General features: G+C 38.9%; 1 protein-coding gene across 2 annotated transcripts in view; it reads left to right on the top strand.

The window, feature by feature from the left end:
* Positions 1–16,797, top strand: part of FREM3 (FRAS1 related extracellular matrix 3) — a 142,825-nt gene that overhangs the window by 71,304 nt on the left and 54,724 nt on the right. For both annotated transcript variants that reach the window (XM_061584808.1, XM_061584809.1), the window contains exon 7: positions 14,786–14,935. In XM_061584808.1, the coding sequence (XP_061440792.1) occupies positions 14,786–14,935 (150 nt within the window). The remainder of the gene's footprint in view (positions 1–14,785; positions 14,936–16,797) is intronic.

The following is a 16,797-nucleotide window of genomic DNA, read 5'->3' on the forward strand; positions in this document are numbered from 1 at the left end:
CTCACTTCAGAAAGTATAAGAGCCTGGTTCCTTTGGGCCCCATATACCACAGAACATTCCATAGATGAGTCAAGATGGAACACGACAGAGTTGTATCATCTCTGTCTGTCTGTCTGTCTGTCTGTCTGCTTGTGTAAGTTAAGCCGGCTGGCATAATTTACACCACCATAAGTTATCCCTATTCCAAACTCCGTTCAGGAGGAATTTGACTTACACCACCCTTTTTGCCAGCTGTTTGCTGGGTCACGTAATCAAGCTGAAAGGGGATTGGAATAGATGTAAGTCCTTGCCCTGCCCTGCCCCCATCAAACCTCCAGGACACCTCTTCTTTGGGACTTAGATGTGGGACTTGCGCTGGCATAGCCTCAGCTCATCCAGGAAAGCCTGAGATCTGCCAAATCCAAACTCTCTCATCCCTGCCAATCTTGGGTTTGGATGCTGGTTTGGATGCTAGTTTGGATGTTAGTCTGGATGCAACCCATAATATGTTGTCAGGGCTTGCTGGTTTTTAATTTTTTGTAATGTTGCAATTTCAAGTATTTCTCTTGAAAGTAAGCACCCTTCATTTCTACATAGCTTGCTTCAAAGCAACTATATTAAAGAATAAATTGTAAGATTACATCCCCCCCCCCAATAACTGACATTTTCAGAGTGGAACTTTTCAGACTATTGGATCTGCACTTACATTTGGTTAGCTATGGAATTCTGTGAATGGCACTCCACTCACAGGACACTTAACACTGCAGAAAGCGGGGGCGACCATTTTTGCTAACTCAGGAGGAAGATGGGATGTATGTTCATGTTTAGGTAGCATTGTTTAAGAATTCTAATTTATGCAGGTCAAAAAGTTGGTTAATCTGCCATAATTCATTAGATTTGTAGAAGGATTTAATAAGGTATAAGATCAGACTACAGAACTGATTCTTATTTTGAAAGAAGGCTTTACATTTAGGTCTTTTAAAAATAATGCACTAACCCTTTTCATTATCAACGCTCTGAACAGGCTTTGTGTAATATTTAATGCTTAAAATCAGGAACAGTATTTATTCTTTAAATAGGCATGTGTGTGTGTGTACACATACATCAGCACTCCTCATCCCCTGAAACTTTCAGCAGTATCTATTAAATGCTGGGCATTTAACTTCCTTGAACAATAAATATTCTGAGGCTTGCTTTCTCTGCACATAAGTTAAAATATAATAGAAAACAACTTCTTGATCAAATGCTGCTTGCATGGTCTCCAGCAATTAAAGGACTCAGGACAGAGACTAGCAAACTAATAGAGTGAAAGGTAATATTTTGGTTTCCTCAGCAGAGAGGGGAAGAGAATGGGACACAGAAATCCCTAAAGAGTAGAGTTAATCAAGCCATACTGGCCTTTTAACTAAACAGAACTTGTCTAAAGGCCATTATACTTTTCACTTGCATTGCATCTCTGCTTCTTTATCTTATTTTGCTTAACAGGAAAGGAGAATAAAGAGGGAATTAAGCCATTGTGAAAAGAAGAGAATTATTTTCTTTCCCAGACTTTAAATGCCAGGGCTTTCTTGACTTCCTAAAAAAAGTCTACTTGGCAACAACGGATGAAACAGCTTCCCATGCTGTGTGCTTGTCTCAAAACTAACAACATTAATGGGCACAATAAGCAATGTTCCACAGCATGTTTCTTATCTCAACTTGATTTGGCGTCAGGGTAGCCTGCTTGTCTGACTTCAGCATAGAGCTGTCTGTCTTAATGTTTCATTTGTGCACTCTTAAACATGGAAGTAGTTCAGTTGACCAGTTGTGGGTTTAAGTGTTTCACAGGAGTGAAGTGGCCATTAAAAAGACATACCTGCCCCTACATTGCAGTGTAGTTTTGAAGAAAGAATTTACAAATGTTACTCCATGAGAAAGAATATTCAAATGTATTTTTGATTATTGTAATATTCAAGAAATAAATTTGGGTAGGATTTTTCTTGGAGACGAATCTTCTGAATGTAAGTAGTTGCAGGAGATTCCAGTGATTCTGAGCCACATTGGAAGAGAATTTAAAAACTTCCTCCTTTCTTTTTTTAAAAAAAAGCTCTGAATGGGGAAACAAAACTACAAGGATACAGGAATGAGAAACTACTGAATAACCACCTATATGGGAAGTACCATTCTGGCATGACCAGGCAAGTGATGGGCAAAAATGTGGGGAAGAAAGGTTCTCCCAGTTTATCTTGTACCATCATACTCTTGTCCCATCAAACTCAGAGAAAAAACTTTTATGGGGAAGGGTGTAGATCTATGTGGGTATGCTGGAGAGAGCAAGAGTATAAAAACAAATAGAGGGAAGAGAAAAAAAGTGATAATAGACTGATGATATTTGATTATAAATTAAATAAAGGACAAAGATTGAGGAAAGATTGCTGCTATAGATAAAAAATGGAGCATTATTTAAACAATTGGTAAACAATATGGAAAACTAAAGGTAAATCAATTGAAGCTACAATAAAAATTTTGATAAGACTTCTTGAAAAAGATCTTGAAGGAGGAGATTGTGGTACTAAATTAGGATGATAATAAGTAGAAGAGATTGCATTTGGATCAGAGGATTTAAAGTAGTGGAAAGTGGCATTATGGTGACATACTGGGAAGATTTCATTACATTATGTGTTGAACCAAATTCAAATGTAGATATCAAGACACAACTAATAAAAAAGCTAGAAATAAGAAGAAACCATTTTTGAAGACAACTGATTTTTTGTTACTAGCCTGTGTGAAAACTTCCATTATGTATCTGTACATCTTTAGTCACACACCAATTTGAGATCTTGATACAGGTTTTTCTAACTTTGTACTTCCCTGACAGTGACCCTGCATTTGGCTAGGGTATGTATTTGTTAAGGGGAGAGGGGCTTTGTTTCATGTCTTAGCTGAATGTGATATACTCATCACAAATGTTAAGTATTTTCTTTTTTCCTTTTGTTCTTTGTAATTTTTTCTGAAATTTCAATAAAAATATATTGTAAAAAAAGAAATAGGAAGGAACCCAAAGATATATTAATAATGTTTTGGAATTGGATATCAATCAATTAATCAACCTTTTAAAGAAAATGTTTAATTGTGCTTTTCTTTTCATAGCTCTCCTACATCATATCAAAAAGGGAGAGAACTTAGATTTTGTACTTTTGCTAAAGGTTGTTAGACATGTCTCCTAGACAAAGTAAAGAAGGACTTTGTGAAGGATAAGAAGGGTACATTTTCAAAATATTTGTGCTGCATTACGTTAGTGAAATTTACAAAACTGTAGATGGTTTGATCTTTATCCTAGGGTTTATCAATCCTGCAATGGAGAGAGAAATAAATTCAACTGTTATCACCTAACTAATGTTCCAGTGTTTGTAGAAAGAGATAAAGCTATAGAACTGCATTCCTCTCCCCCATTTATACATTGATACAGTGTCTGAGTGGTGGTTCAGAAAAAAAATATTTCTGAGAGAGAAGACAATACTGTAATTCAGAAAGATCACTATCTGTCATTCACTCAGCAATAAAGTAATTATGCCTAGTATTTCCTTTCTGTAAATCTGGTATTAGACCTTGAATGGGAGAATATTAAGTGGTAAGAAACCTGAATAAAAATTGAGTTCAAAGTGCAGATTAAAATGCATGAAATATCATATTTCTTTTCAGTATCTAGGCAGGAACACAGTATATTTGGATCTGATGGAAATAGACTCCTATGTAGATCATATGTTGGAAAGTCAGATGCAAGATCTCTATCCATTATTAACACCAGAGTGCTGCCAATCTTCTCTCTTAGAGTGAGCTCAGAATAAACCACCTTTGTGTGTTTACAGCAGAAGGTGACTCTGTATGGTGTAGGTTGGCAGAAAACTGGTGATGTTACAAATCCTCCACCCTGAATCAGGTATTCAACATTTTAATTATTCTGACTTGTTGTTGCTTTAAGTCATGAATGTACATTAAATTTAAGAAATGCATGTGCAAGACCTTAAAGGATTTGGTCAAGACAGACTGCTGAATCAGATTTCATTGTACTCCACTGTCAAATGTGTTGCGAAGGTAGGGAAAACTGGGCTTGACCTGTGGGAGGTAAAAAACACAGCAGGTCTTGCTTTACATATACATTTGTATGCACTATTTCTCTTCTTCTCTCTAACTTAGTAGGTATATTGCAGGGCAAGAGCCTAAATATTGGGCAGGAACGCCTGAATATCAACTGTATAGGCAGTGTGCAAGGGTCTCCATGCACTCTTGATGAACTTATGGTTGGGGTAGAAAGAAGAGTCACTCTAGAACAGATGTCCAGCCTAAAATAAATATACATGTTTGATCCAACTGGAGTTTTGCATCCTGGTGATGCAGGAATATATATATATATATATATATCTTGCAAGGACAGGAAACTAAATGAGCGGTCACTATAACTGTACAGTAGGGCCCCGCTTACTGGTGCTTCGCTTCCTGGCGATCCGCTAATGCGGCAGCTTTCATTTCACTTTTTTAAGCCGATTTTGCCCTTTTGCGGCATTTTGCTGCATTTTTGCGTCATTTTCGCGCGACGTGTCCCATTATATCCAATGAGGTTCCGCTTTACGGCGATTTCCGCTTTACGGCGGGGGTCCGGAACAGAACCCGCCGTATAAGCGGGGCCTGCCTGTATATGTTTTACATTAAATCTCTTTAAATAATACATGTAATTGATAAAAAAACTTAAATTGTAAGAACTCCAAAAGATAATAGTGACCTGTTTGTTAGTAACATCATAGATAGTGAGTAAGTCCAGTTTCCTTCTTTTTTAAAAAAGTAGCATAAACAGGTGGTGGTCAAGAGAAAAAGCCTGTCCTTTGAGCTTCATTTTCTAGATAAGGCTGAATAATATGGCTTTTGCAACAAGCCCTTGATCATACACTAGTAAACTGTAGGTTCTGTATTATTTTCTTGTTACACAGAAGCATGCTGTCTAATCATGTGTAGCTGAACAAAGGATCCAGTTGTACTGTACTGAGCTTTGAAGACAGAGGTGCAAACAACTTGTGATTTTATAAGGAAGCGGAAATCTTACCATGATTCTCTTCAGGAATGTTTAAGTGGCACGGCAGGTAGAACAGGTTTCAGGGCTGGTGCTTGTGTTTCTAAATAATCAAGGGAACAACAAGGTTATCTAGCCCGAGCAAACAATTTAAAGGCTTCTTTGAGAGGAAAAAAACAGAAATAGATTTTATTTCACAGTTTGCTCAGAATATTTCATTGTGATAAAAAAATGTTGGGTCAGCTTAAGAAACTATTAACTAAGTAAATAAAATGATTTTTAAAAAGAAATTGCCTCATTTGATATGGTTGCTGCTCACTTAGTCCAGAGACTAATTGCATAAATGGGCTGCCTGATAGTCTGATTTCCTTATGTTTATGCAAAATTGACCTCCTCTTCGGATGCACACCTTAACGTGGTGAGGGAGTTTGAGAGTGTTGAAGAAGCTAAGAGCAATGCCATCAGGAATCTAGACCAAGAGGCTAGACTGCTAGCAGGGGCACCCAAGGCGGAATGGTCAAAGTTGAGACACCAGACTAAGATGCATCCAAACTCAGAGGAAGGCGATGGTAATTCACCTCTGAATATCTCTTACCACAAAAACCCTATTAACAGAGTATCCAAAATGCAACACGAGATAGTGCTGGAAGATGAGACCCCCAGGTCAGAAGGCACTCACCAAGTTACTGGGGAAGAACAAAGGACAAGTACGAGTAGTGCTGTGACTAATGACGCAGCTGGGTCAAAGCTGAAAGGAAGCCCAGAGGCTGATGTGCACAGATGCGAAAGAAGAGTCTGGAGTTGTATGACGCACACAATAGGAACATGGAATGTGAGAAGCATGAACCAGGGAAAGTTAGAAATTGTCAAGCAAGAAATGGAATGTATCAACATTACAGTACTTGGTGTGAACAAACTAAAATGGATGAGAATGGGACTAAATTTCCAATCAGGCAACTACAAAATATTTTATGCAGGAAATCAGAAATTAAGAAGAAATAGGGTTGCTTTAATAGTGAGAAGTGATGTAGCAAGAGCAATTAAGAGCTACAACGCAAGGTCTGAGGGAGTGATATCAATGAGATTAAACGGGAAACCTATTAACATAACCATCATCCAAGTCTGTGCTCCGACGGCAAACGCAGAAGAACCAAGATGGGAGAACTGGAGTGCTTGGTCTTAGAGGAGAGCATTGATATAGTGAGCATAACAGAGACCTGGTGGAATGGAGAAAACCAGTGGGATATGGTTATCCCTGGATATAAACTATATCGGAAGGACAGGGAAGGACGTATTGGTGGCGGAGTCGCTCTATACGTGAAAGAAGGCATTGAATCCAGCAAGCTCGAAAACCCAAAAGAGGCAGACTCCTCCACAGAATCGTTGTGGGTGGTGATACCATGCCCCAGGAGGGACTTAATACTGGGAACGAGCTATCGTCCCCCTGATCAAAATGCTCAGGGAGACCTTGAGATGAGATATGAAATTGAGGAAGCATCCAAACTAGGAAATGTGGTAGTAATGGGTGACTTCAACTACCCGGACATAGACTGGCTGCATATGTGTTCCAGTCATGACAAAGAAGCAAAGTTTCTAGATATTCTAAATGACTATTCCCTAGACCAGTTGGTCATGGAACCGACCAGAGGGACGGCAACCCTGGACTTAATCCTCAGTGGGGACCGGGACCTGGTGCAAGATGTAAGTGTTGTTGAACCGATTGGGAGCAGTGACCACAGTGCTATTAAATTAAACATACATGTAACTGGCCAATTGCCAAGAAAATCCAACACGGTCACATTTGACTTCAAAAGAGGAAACTTCACAAAAATGAGGGGATTGGTAAAAAGAAAGCTGAAAAACAAAGTCCAGAGGGTCACATCACTCGAAAATGCTTGGAAGTTGTTTAAAAACACTATATTAGAAGCTCAACTGGAGTGCATACCGCAGATCAGAAAAGGTACCGCCAGGGCCAAGAAGATGCCAGCATGGTTAACGAGCAAAGTCAAGGAAGCTCTTAGAGGCAAAAAGTCTTCCTTCAAAAAATGGAAGTCTTGTCCAAATGAAGAAAATAAAAAAGAACACAAACTCTGGCAAAAGAAATGCAAGAAGACAATAAGGGATGCTAAAAAAGAATTTGAGGAGCACATGCTAAGAACATAAAAACCAACAACAAAAAGTTCTATAAATACATTCAAAGCAGGAGACCATCTAGGGAGACAATTGGACCCTTGGATGATAAGGGAGTCAAAGGTGTACTAAAGAACGATAAGGAGATTGCAGAGAAGCTAAATGAATTCTTTGCATCTGTCTTCACAGTGGAAGATATAGGGCAGATCCCTGAACCTGAACTAACATTTGCAGGAAGGGATTCTGAGGAACTGAGACAAATAGTGGTAACGAGAGAGGAAGTTCTAGGCTTAATGGACAATATAAAAACTGACAAATCACCGGGCCCGGATGGCATCCACCCAAGAGTTCTCAAAGAACTCAAATGTGAAATTGCTGATCTGCTAACTAAAATATGTAATTTGTCCCTTGGGTCCTCCTCCGTGCCTGAGGACTGGAAAGTGGCCAATGTAACGCCAATCTTCAAAAAGGGATCCAGGGGGGATCCCGGAAATTACAGGCCAGTTAGCTTAACTTCTGTCCCTGGAAAACTGGTAGAAAGTATGATTAAAGCTAGATTAACTAAGCACATAGAAGAACAAGCCTTGCTGAAGCAGAGCCAGCATGGCTTTTGCAAGGGAAAGTCCTGTCTCAGTAACCTATTAGAATTCTTTGAGAGTGTCAACAAGCATATAGATAGAGGTGATCCAGTGGACATAGTGTACTTAGACTTTCAAAAAGCGTTTGACAAGGTACCTCACCAAAGGCTTCTGAGGAAGCTTAGCAGTCATGGAATAAGAGGAGAGGTCCTCTTGTGGATAAGAAATTGGTTAAGAAGCAGAAAGCAGAGAGTAGGAATAAACGGACAGTTCTCCCAATGGAGGGCTGTAGAAAGTGGAGTCCCTCAAGGATCGGTATTGGGACCTGTACTTTTCAACTTGTTCATGAATGACCTAGAATTAGGAGTGAGCAGTGAAGTGGCCAAGTTTGCTGATGACACTAAATTGTTCAGGGTTGTTAAAACAAAAAGGGATTGCGAAGACCTCCAAAAAGACCTCTCCAAACTGAGTGAATGGGCAGAAAAATGGCAAATGCAATTCAATATAAACAAGTGTAAAATTATGCATATTGGAGCAAAAAATCTTAATTTCACATATACGCTCATGGGGTCTGAACTGGCGGTGACCGACCAGGAGAGAGACCTCGGGGTTGTAGTGGACAGCACGATGAAAATGTCGACCCAGTGTGCGGCAGCTGTGAAAAAGGCAAATTCCATGCTAGCGATAATTAGGAAAGGTATTGAAAATAAAACAGCCGATATCATAATGCCGTTGTATAAATCTATGGTGCGGCCGCATTTGGAATACTGTGTACAGTTCTGGTCACCTCATCTCAAAAAGGATATTATAGAATTGGAAAAGGTTCAGAAGAGGGCAACCAGAATGATCAAGGGGATGGAGCAACTCCCTTACGAGGAAAGGTTGCAGCATTTGGGGCTTTTTAGTTTAGAGAAAAGGCGGGTCAGAGGAGACATGATAGAAGTGTATAAAATTATGCATGGTATTGAGAAAGTGGATAGAGAAAAGTTCTTCTCCCTCTCTCATAATACTAGAACTCGTGGACATTCAAAGAAGCTGAATGTTGGAAGATTCAGGACAGACAAAAGGAAGTACTTCTTTACTCAGTGCATAGTTAAACTATGGAATTTGCTCCCACAAGATGCAGTAATGGCCACCAGCTTGGACGGCTTTAAAAGAAGATTAGACAAATTCATGGAGGACAGGGCTATCAATGGCTACTAGCCATGATGGCTGTGCTGTGCCACCCTAGTCAGAGGCAGCATGCTTCTGAAAACCAGTTGCCAGAAGCCTCAGGAGGGGAGAGTGTTCTTGCACTCGGGTCCTGCTTGCGGGCTTCCCCCAGGCACCTGGTTGGCCACTGTGAGAACAGGATGCTGGACTAGATGGGCCACTGGCCTGATCCAGCAGGCTCTTCTTATGTTCTTATGTTCTTAAGAGGAATTGGAGAGATTTTATGCAGAAGTACAGGAAGAAATTGATCACACACCAAAACAAGATGTGCTGATAATCATGGGGAATTGGAATGCAAAAGTAGGGAACAGAGAAGAATTAGGAATTGTGGGGAAATGGAGCCTAGGAGACAGAAATGAAGCAGGAGAAAGACTTACTGAATTCTGTGAAGCCAATAATTTGTTTCTTGCGAACACATTTTTTGAACAACCGAAAAGACGACTGTACACGTGGACATCACCAAATGATCAATATAGGAATCAAATTGATTATATAACTGGTAGCAGAAGGTGGAGAAGTTCCATACTTTCTGCAAAAACAAGACCAGGAGCAGACTGCGGTACAGATCATGAACTGGTCGTATCAAAAATCAGAGTAAAGCTAAAGAAGACCAACAAAGCAATCATAATGCCAAAATACAATTTAAGGAACATCCCAGAAGCATATAAAGATCAAATAAGGAACAAGTTTGAGGCTTTAAACTTAGTTGACAGAAAACCAGAAGAACTATGGAATGAAGTCAGAGATGTTATCAGAGAAGAATGCAAAAAGACAATACCTCTAGTTAAAAAGAGAGAAAGACCCCAATGGATGACTGAAGAAACTCTTCAAATGGTTAAAGAGAGAAGGAAAGCAAAAGCAAAAGGAGATAGAAACACAGAACCCTAAATGCAACAGTACAGCGACTAGTACGTAGGGACAAAGAGAACTATTACAATAGTTACTGTATAGAAAGAGAAGAGGACAACAAAAAGGGAAGAACAAGAGCCCTGTTCGAAAAGATTAGAGAAATGAAAAGGAAATTTAAACGAAGAGTAGGGATGTTGAATAATCAACAGGGGAACACACTGAATGACCGAGATGAAATAAAAGGAAGATGGAAGCAATACACTGAAGAACTCTATAAAAGAGATGCCAGGATGACAGATTCATTCACGGAGGAACCATATGATGAAGAACCAGAAATTTTAGAATGTGAGGTAAAAGCTGCTCTTAAAATACTTGGAAGAAAGAAATCACCAGGAATAGATGGCATACCAATAGAGTTGCTACAAGCTACTGAGACTGAATCAGTCCAAATTTTGACTAAAATCTGTCAAGAAATATGGAAAACTAAACAATGGCCCACAGACTGGAAGAGTTCCATATACATCCCAATTCCAAAGAAAGGGGATCCCAGGGAATGCAGTAATTATCGAACGGTTGCCTTAATATCCCATGCAAGTAAAGTAATGCTCAAGATTCTACAACAAAGGCTCTCACCATATATGGAGCGAGAAATGCCAGACGTCCAAGCTGGATTAAGAAAGGGAAAAGAGGCACCAGAGATCATATCACAAACATATGTTGGATAATGGAACGGACCAAGGAATTTCAGAAGAAAATCACCCTGTGCTTTATAGATTACAGCAAAGCCTTTGACTGTGTAGATCATGAAAAACTATGGAATGCTTTAAAAGAAATGGGGGTGCCACAGCATCTGATTGTCCTGATGCGCAACCTTCTCTGCACAAGAGGCTACTGTAAGGACAGAATATGGAGAAATTGATTGGTTCCCCATCGGAAAGGGTGTGAGACGGGTGTATTTTATCACCCTATTTATTTAATCTATACACAGAACATATCATACGGGAAGCAGGATTGGACCAAGAAGAAGGAGGTGTGAACATTGGAGGGAGAAATATCAATAATTTAAGGTATGCAGACGATACCATACTACTAGCAGAAACCAGTAATGATTTGAAACGAATGCTGATGAAAGTTAAAGAGGAAAGCACAAAAGCAGGACTACAGCTGAACGTCAAAAAGTCTAAAGTAATGACAACAGAAGTTTTATGCAACTTTACAGTTGACAATGAGAACATAGAACTTGTCAAGGATTATCAATATCTTGGCACAATCATTAACCAAAATGGAGACAATAGTCAAGAAATCAGAAGAAGGCTAGGACTGGGGAGGGCAGCTGTGAGAGAACTAGAAAAGGTCCTCAAATGTAAAGATGTATCACTGAACACTAAAGTCAGGATCATTCAGACCATGGTATTTCCAATCTCTATGTATGGATGTGAAAGTTGGACAGTAAAAAAAGCTGATAAGAGAAAAATCAACGCATTTGAAATGTGTTGTTGGAGAAGAGCTTTGCGGATACCATGGACTGCAAAAAGGACAAATAATTGGATCATAGAACAAATTAAACCAGAACTATTATTAGAAGCTAAAATGATGAAACTGAGGTTATCCTACTTTGGACACATAATGAAAAGACATGATTCATTAGAAAAGATAATAATGCTTGGAAAAACAGAAGGAAGTAGAAAAAGAGAAAGGCCAAACCAGAGATGGATTGATTCCATAAAGGAAGCCACAGACCTGAACTTACAAGACCTGAACAGGATGGTTCATGACAGATGCTCTTGGAGGTCACTGATTCATAGGGTCGCCATAAGTCGTAGTCGACTTGGAGGCACATAACAACAACAATGCAAAATTGAAAATTGTTCATTAGTTCAATGAACTAACTTATAAAACATCATGGCTTTATTTTACTGTATTGGGTTTGCTTAGTAGAGATGTAAAAAGAAGACAAGAAAAGCAGAGATTTTCTCCTCCACCTGGAGCATAGCTCTGAATGAGCTGGTTATGTGTTGCCAAGGCAGAAGAAGAGATATGTTAGATAGGCCTCTGTTCTCCTCAACTTATTAGTGGGTTCCGCCTCAAAGCTTCCTGGCAGTAGGTTTAGGTCCATCTAGCAAGAGTGGATTATATTTCAGAGACAAGTGATTAAATCCTTGTAATAACTGAGGCGTGACCAGTGTCATGTTCTTAAGGCCTCCAGTCATGTCTATTTAGGAGTCTCCTAATTAATTTTTTTAATGTCTGATGTATGGGAAGAGTTAAGTGCATTTAATTAAAATTCAGATGTTACCATAGAATTGCTCCTGCGCTACTCCCTTTCGATTCTGTGCACAAACTGCACACTGTGGTTTGTACACTTTGTGCTAAATTCATTAAGTAGGGGAGACTGTTACTCTCTGGCCTCCATTGTTTTCCAGTGGTGCTTCCTTTGGAGCTGCAGGACAGCCCCACTGAAAGTAGTAGAAGTTGCACCAGTGACAGTGCTGTGATGGATTACAGCTGTCTGTATTAAAGACAAACAGTTTACAGAAAGCACACAAAAAAACTATTCTTTTCTGCACTGTAATCTCTTGGCCACACTAGCAAGCAGATTTGCATCATAAGAAGTATATAATTTATCTTTAATCGACTTTTAAAACATTCTACTTTGTTTGTATTAAGAATGAAGATTTGTTTTTCTTGTGGTACTGAAGTAGAACTGGAACACATTGTAAGCCATCTAAACCCACCTTACCACAGGCTTGTAATGGATCAAACAAGATCTGTGGTGTAACTTTTAGTGCTGAAACAAAAACATATAGGGCCCTGTAGTGAACCACATTGGGGGGGGGCTACTTTTCTGACCTACATGCCACATTCTCCTGTGCCCTTTAAATTATTCCACACAGTTGATAAAGATTAGCTTCAGATGCTGAATCATTTAGGGGAAGCCCATGGGCTCTGTTCATGAATAAGTGGCTCCGTCACAACAAAAACTCCTCCTTTGACTACACTCATTGAGACATTGGCCTCATGTTAAGTCATAGCTAACATAAACCATACTTTATAAATCATGGTTAAAGCCGAGGCCTCTAGCAGATCATCACTTAAACCATGGCTTGTTATGTGACAACATAGTATCTCTCACTGCCACCATTACCTCAGCTTCTCTGCATCTCCAAACTGCTGTCCCAAAGGCCTTTGTAGTGCCTTTACACTGACAATACTTTAGCTGTGTCAGCAGCCCCTTTGGCCAGGTAGGTGGATAGAAAGGGTGTGGCAAGCTTTTTAGTGAAACTTGGCAGTCTGTAGACCTGGGGTGGGCAGACGTGAGCTATATTGTACCCACTTTATTTTTAATAAAAAACCCAAATCCATCAACCATATATTAAAGATACAGAATTAAAATTAAAGAATTCTTAGCCTATATGTATTTGTTTTGAGTACCAGAACTGAAATGAGTTGACAAGTGTTCTTTACAAAAATCTCCTCCTGATTACCCACACACACACACCTTCAAGCTTTCTTCATTTCAGTAGTAATGGAGGGAGAGAGCTGTTTTGTTGTGGCCATTGTTAAACAGTTGGGAGTCAAATCCTGACTGATCCACTTTGCACCACCCAGAGATCTACCCATAGATCTGGATCCACCTGCTGTAGACACACAATATAAGCAGTTAAGCATTTTAAAATGTCCTCGAGATGCTAAGATATAAAAAAAATTAACTACCAGAGTTGACAAGGTCTCATTCATTTTTTTGCTCTCTCCTTCATTTTACAGTTTGGTTCTCTTGGTTGGATTATGTGCTGTGCAGATAATTTGCTTTGCAAATACCTTCTATAATATAACCATGCTCTGCTTGTACCACGGTGTTGTCTGGAATAGGTCGATTTGTAAGTGTGAGAGCTAATAATATGGTTCTATTTTAGGTCACAGAGGCTAGCCCTTGTCCAGTGTTCCTTCATGGATTTTAAATATGATTTTCTGAAGTGGGAGCTGTTAAATTTCTCTATATTTTTAAAGATGTGATTGTACTCATAAGACATTGAAGGGATTCATGATGCTGTTTTTATTTTATTTTATTACAAAAGTTGAGGACAAGAGTTAAAAACTTTCATACTTGGGGGGTTTTTTTGGCACAGAGCCTGTCTTGTGCTATTTATGTCAATGCCTGATCACTGAGAATGTGGAAGAGAACAACTATACATTTACTTTTAAGCTTCAGATACTACGCGCAGATGCTTCGTTGCAGTTGTAGTAGTGCAAATGTTGTGAGGAGGTTACCATTGGCAGAATGATCAGTGAGTGAGATCAGGATCTGACTCTATGCCCACAATTATTTATAAAATATTTATTCTAAATGTGTGTATGGCATGGACCTTAATTGCCAAGGGTTGCACAAATGAAAATGTGCAACATAAATACTTGCAGCATATGCACATAGCAACAGGAACAGATGCATATTTATATCCCAACAGCTGTTCATTGCAATTTACAACATGGTTACAAGCTGCTTATCCCACAAGCTGCTTCCCACAGTGGCCAACCAGCTGCCTCTGGAAAGCCACAAGCAGGACAGGAGGACAATACCCTCTCCTGTTGTTGTTCCCAAGCAACTGGTACATTCAGAGGCATACTGTGACTGAACCAGGAGGTCCATATAGCCATCCTGACTAGTAACTGTTGCCAGACTTACCCTCCATCAGTTTGTCTAAAGCCCTTTTAAAATCTGAATTCTAGTATTCTGAGTAAGGGGGTAAAACTTTTCAATATCCACACCATGCATAATTTTTAAACCCCGATTATGTCATTTTTAGTGACTTTTTTCCTAAACTAAAAAGCCCCAATTGTTGTAGAACTTCTGCATAAGAAAGGTGCTCTGGTCCCCTGATGGTGTTTGCCCAGTTGTCTGGATTCTATCCCTCTTACAAGAGCTGCCTGATCACTGTCGTTTGGAAAATTGCTGAGCATTTCTCTTTTTTCTTCTTATTTTATATTATGCATCTAGAACCTGCTTTTTACTTTGGTGACACTGAATATCATGTGGTTGAGAGTGCTGGCTACGTGGAGGTTCGTGTTTGGAGAACTGGAACTGACCTTTCTAAAGCAGCCACTGTCACTGTGCGCTCCAGAAAAACAGAACCAATATCTGCAGAAGGTGATTCATTTTTCCAAGCAGCACTACTAATGTGTGTCTAAACACTGATTTCTACCCTGTGCAGATGCCATTTTTAAGTCCTGACAGATTTGGATTGCACGTTGTTCAGAGGTTTGCAGATAACCAGGAAAATACCACAAGGACAAAACTGTGGAACAGCCTACCTGTGGAGATACGCCTGGCGCCTTCGGTACTTTCTTTTAGGCGCCAGGTTAAGACCTGGCTATACTCCCAGGCATTTTAATGTTCAATGTGTTTCATTTAATTTTTTTTTTTTTTCGTTTAACTTGTTGCTGATTTTATTGTAATTTTATTGTAATATTGTATTTTAATCTTGTTTTGTTCACCGCCCAGAGAGCTATTCGCTATGGGCGGTTTAAAAATGAAATAAATGAAATGAAATGAAAACCTGACATAAACTTCCAGTAATAAATAACTTCCTACAATATGCCCCAAAACTGTCCTTCCAAAACTGTGGAATTGTGGGCAAAACTATAAGATAATCTTATATTATTATAGAGCAATTGTTTGATTGAATGTGTTTAGTCTAATTTACTAACTTAAAAATAAAGAATTATAAGAGAAAAATCTGATATGTTAAAAAAATGTAAATGCCATGTTAATAAGACAATAAGTTAATCAGACAATTGTAAAATCTAATTAATGTAATGCTAATGTTTTTCGTTTTGTGTAATAAATGTGAAATATTACTTGAAATTTAATGTTTTTAAAAACTATATGAGAAAGGAGTGGAAGCACTTTTCACTATGGCAAAGCCACTATTGGGTACAACCCAGTATATAACTTGATTTTATGAATATTCACTAATAAGCAAAAAAAACCTTGCAGTTTAAGAACATACCTATAGCCAACAGATATTTTTATCAAACTTTAAAAAGCAAGGAAATTGGGCAGCTATAGTGAATGCACCAGGGGAGCAGGAGACCTGACCTCCTCTCTGAGATATTGTACTGTCCTACAAATTTCTCAAAATGAAAACACAATTTGGGTTGGTCTTTCACAGTCCAATCCATTTCCTGTGTAGCTTGGAAGAATTTGGTAACGTGCCTGCAGAGGATCAGAAGGTCAGAGTATGGGGCAAGATCAGTAATAGGATTACAGGTACTCTGTGAACATGGCTGATTTTTAATTAATTTCAACAAATTATGAGACCTCTGACAGAAAAAAGTCCAACAGGGCTCTGGATTTTTTCTCTCTTGTTTTACACTTTGAACTCTTGATTCTCTTTGACTGTTTTGTGTATCACCATGACAATTTAGAGGGTTGTTAAGCAAGTGTTTCTGAGTTCAGGTCTATAACTTTTGTAAGGTTTTGTTTTGAAATGAGTTTATGGGAAGCATCAGAATGGGAAGGGGGTATTTTCAGTTTAACATTGTGGAATGCGAAAAATCCACGCTGGCTATAGTATACAGCCACTCTTGTGGCTGTATAGTATAGCAAAACCAGTCTCTGTACTAGCTCAGTTGTAGTATTTCACAAAAGGCTCATAGTTTCAACAAAATAAATTATCTTCTTGTCACTGCTTGCTGTATTTCTTAAGATTAATAAACACAATAGCAAATGAACTGGCTTCACTGAAATTATCGTTATCTTGCAAAAAGGTCAGACTATGGGGCAAGGTCAATAATAGGATTATAGATACTCTGTGAACATGGCTGATTTTTAATTAATTTCAACAAATTGTGAGACCACCGACAAAAAAGTCCAACAGGGATCTGGATTTTCCCCCTCTTGTTTTAGACCTTGAACTCTGGATTCTCTCTGAGCGTTTGTGTATCACCATGAAAACTTAGAGGGTTGTTAAGCAAGCACTTTTGAGTTCAGGACTATAAGTTTTATAA

Source organism: Rhineura floridana, chromosome 9, assembly GCF_030035675.1.
Source record: "Rhineura floridana isolate rRhiFlo1 chromosome 9, rRhiFlo1.hap2, whole genome shotgun sequence".
Lineage (NCBI taxonomy): Eukaryota > Metazoa > Chordata > Lepidosauria > Squamata > Rhineuridae > Rhineura > Rhineura floridana.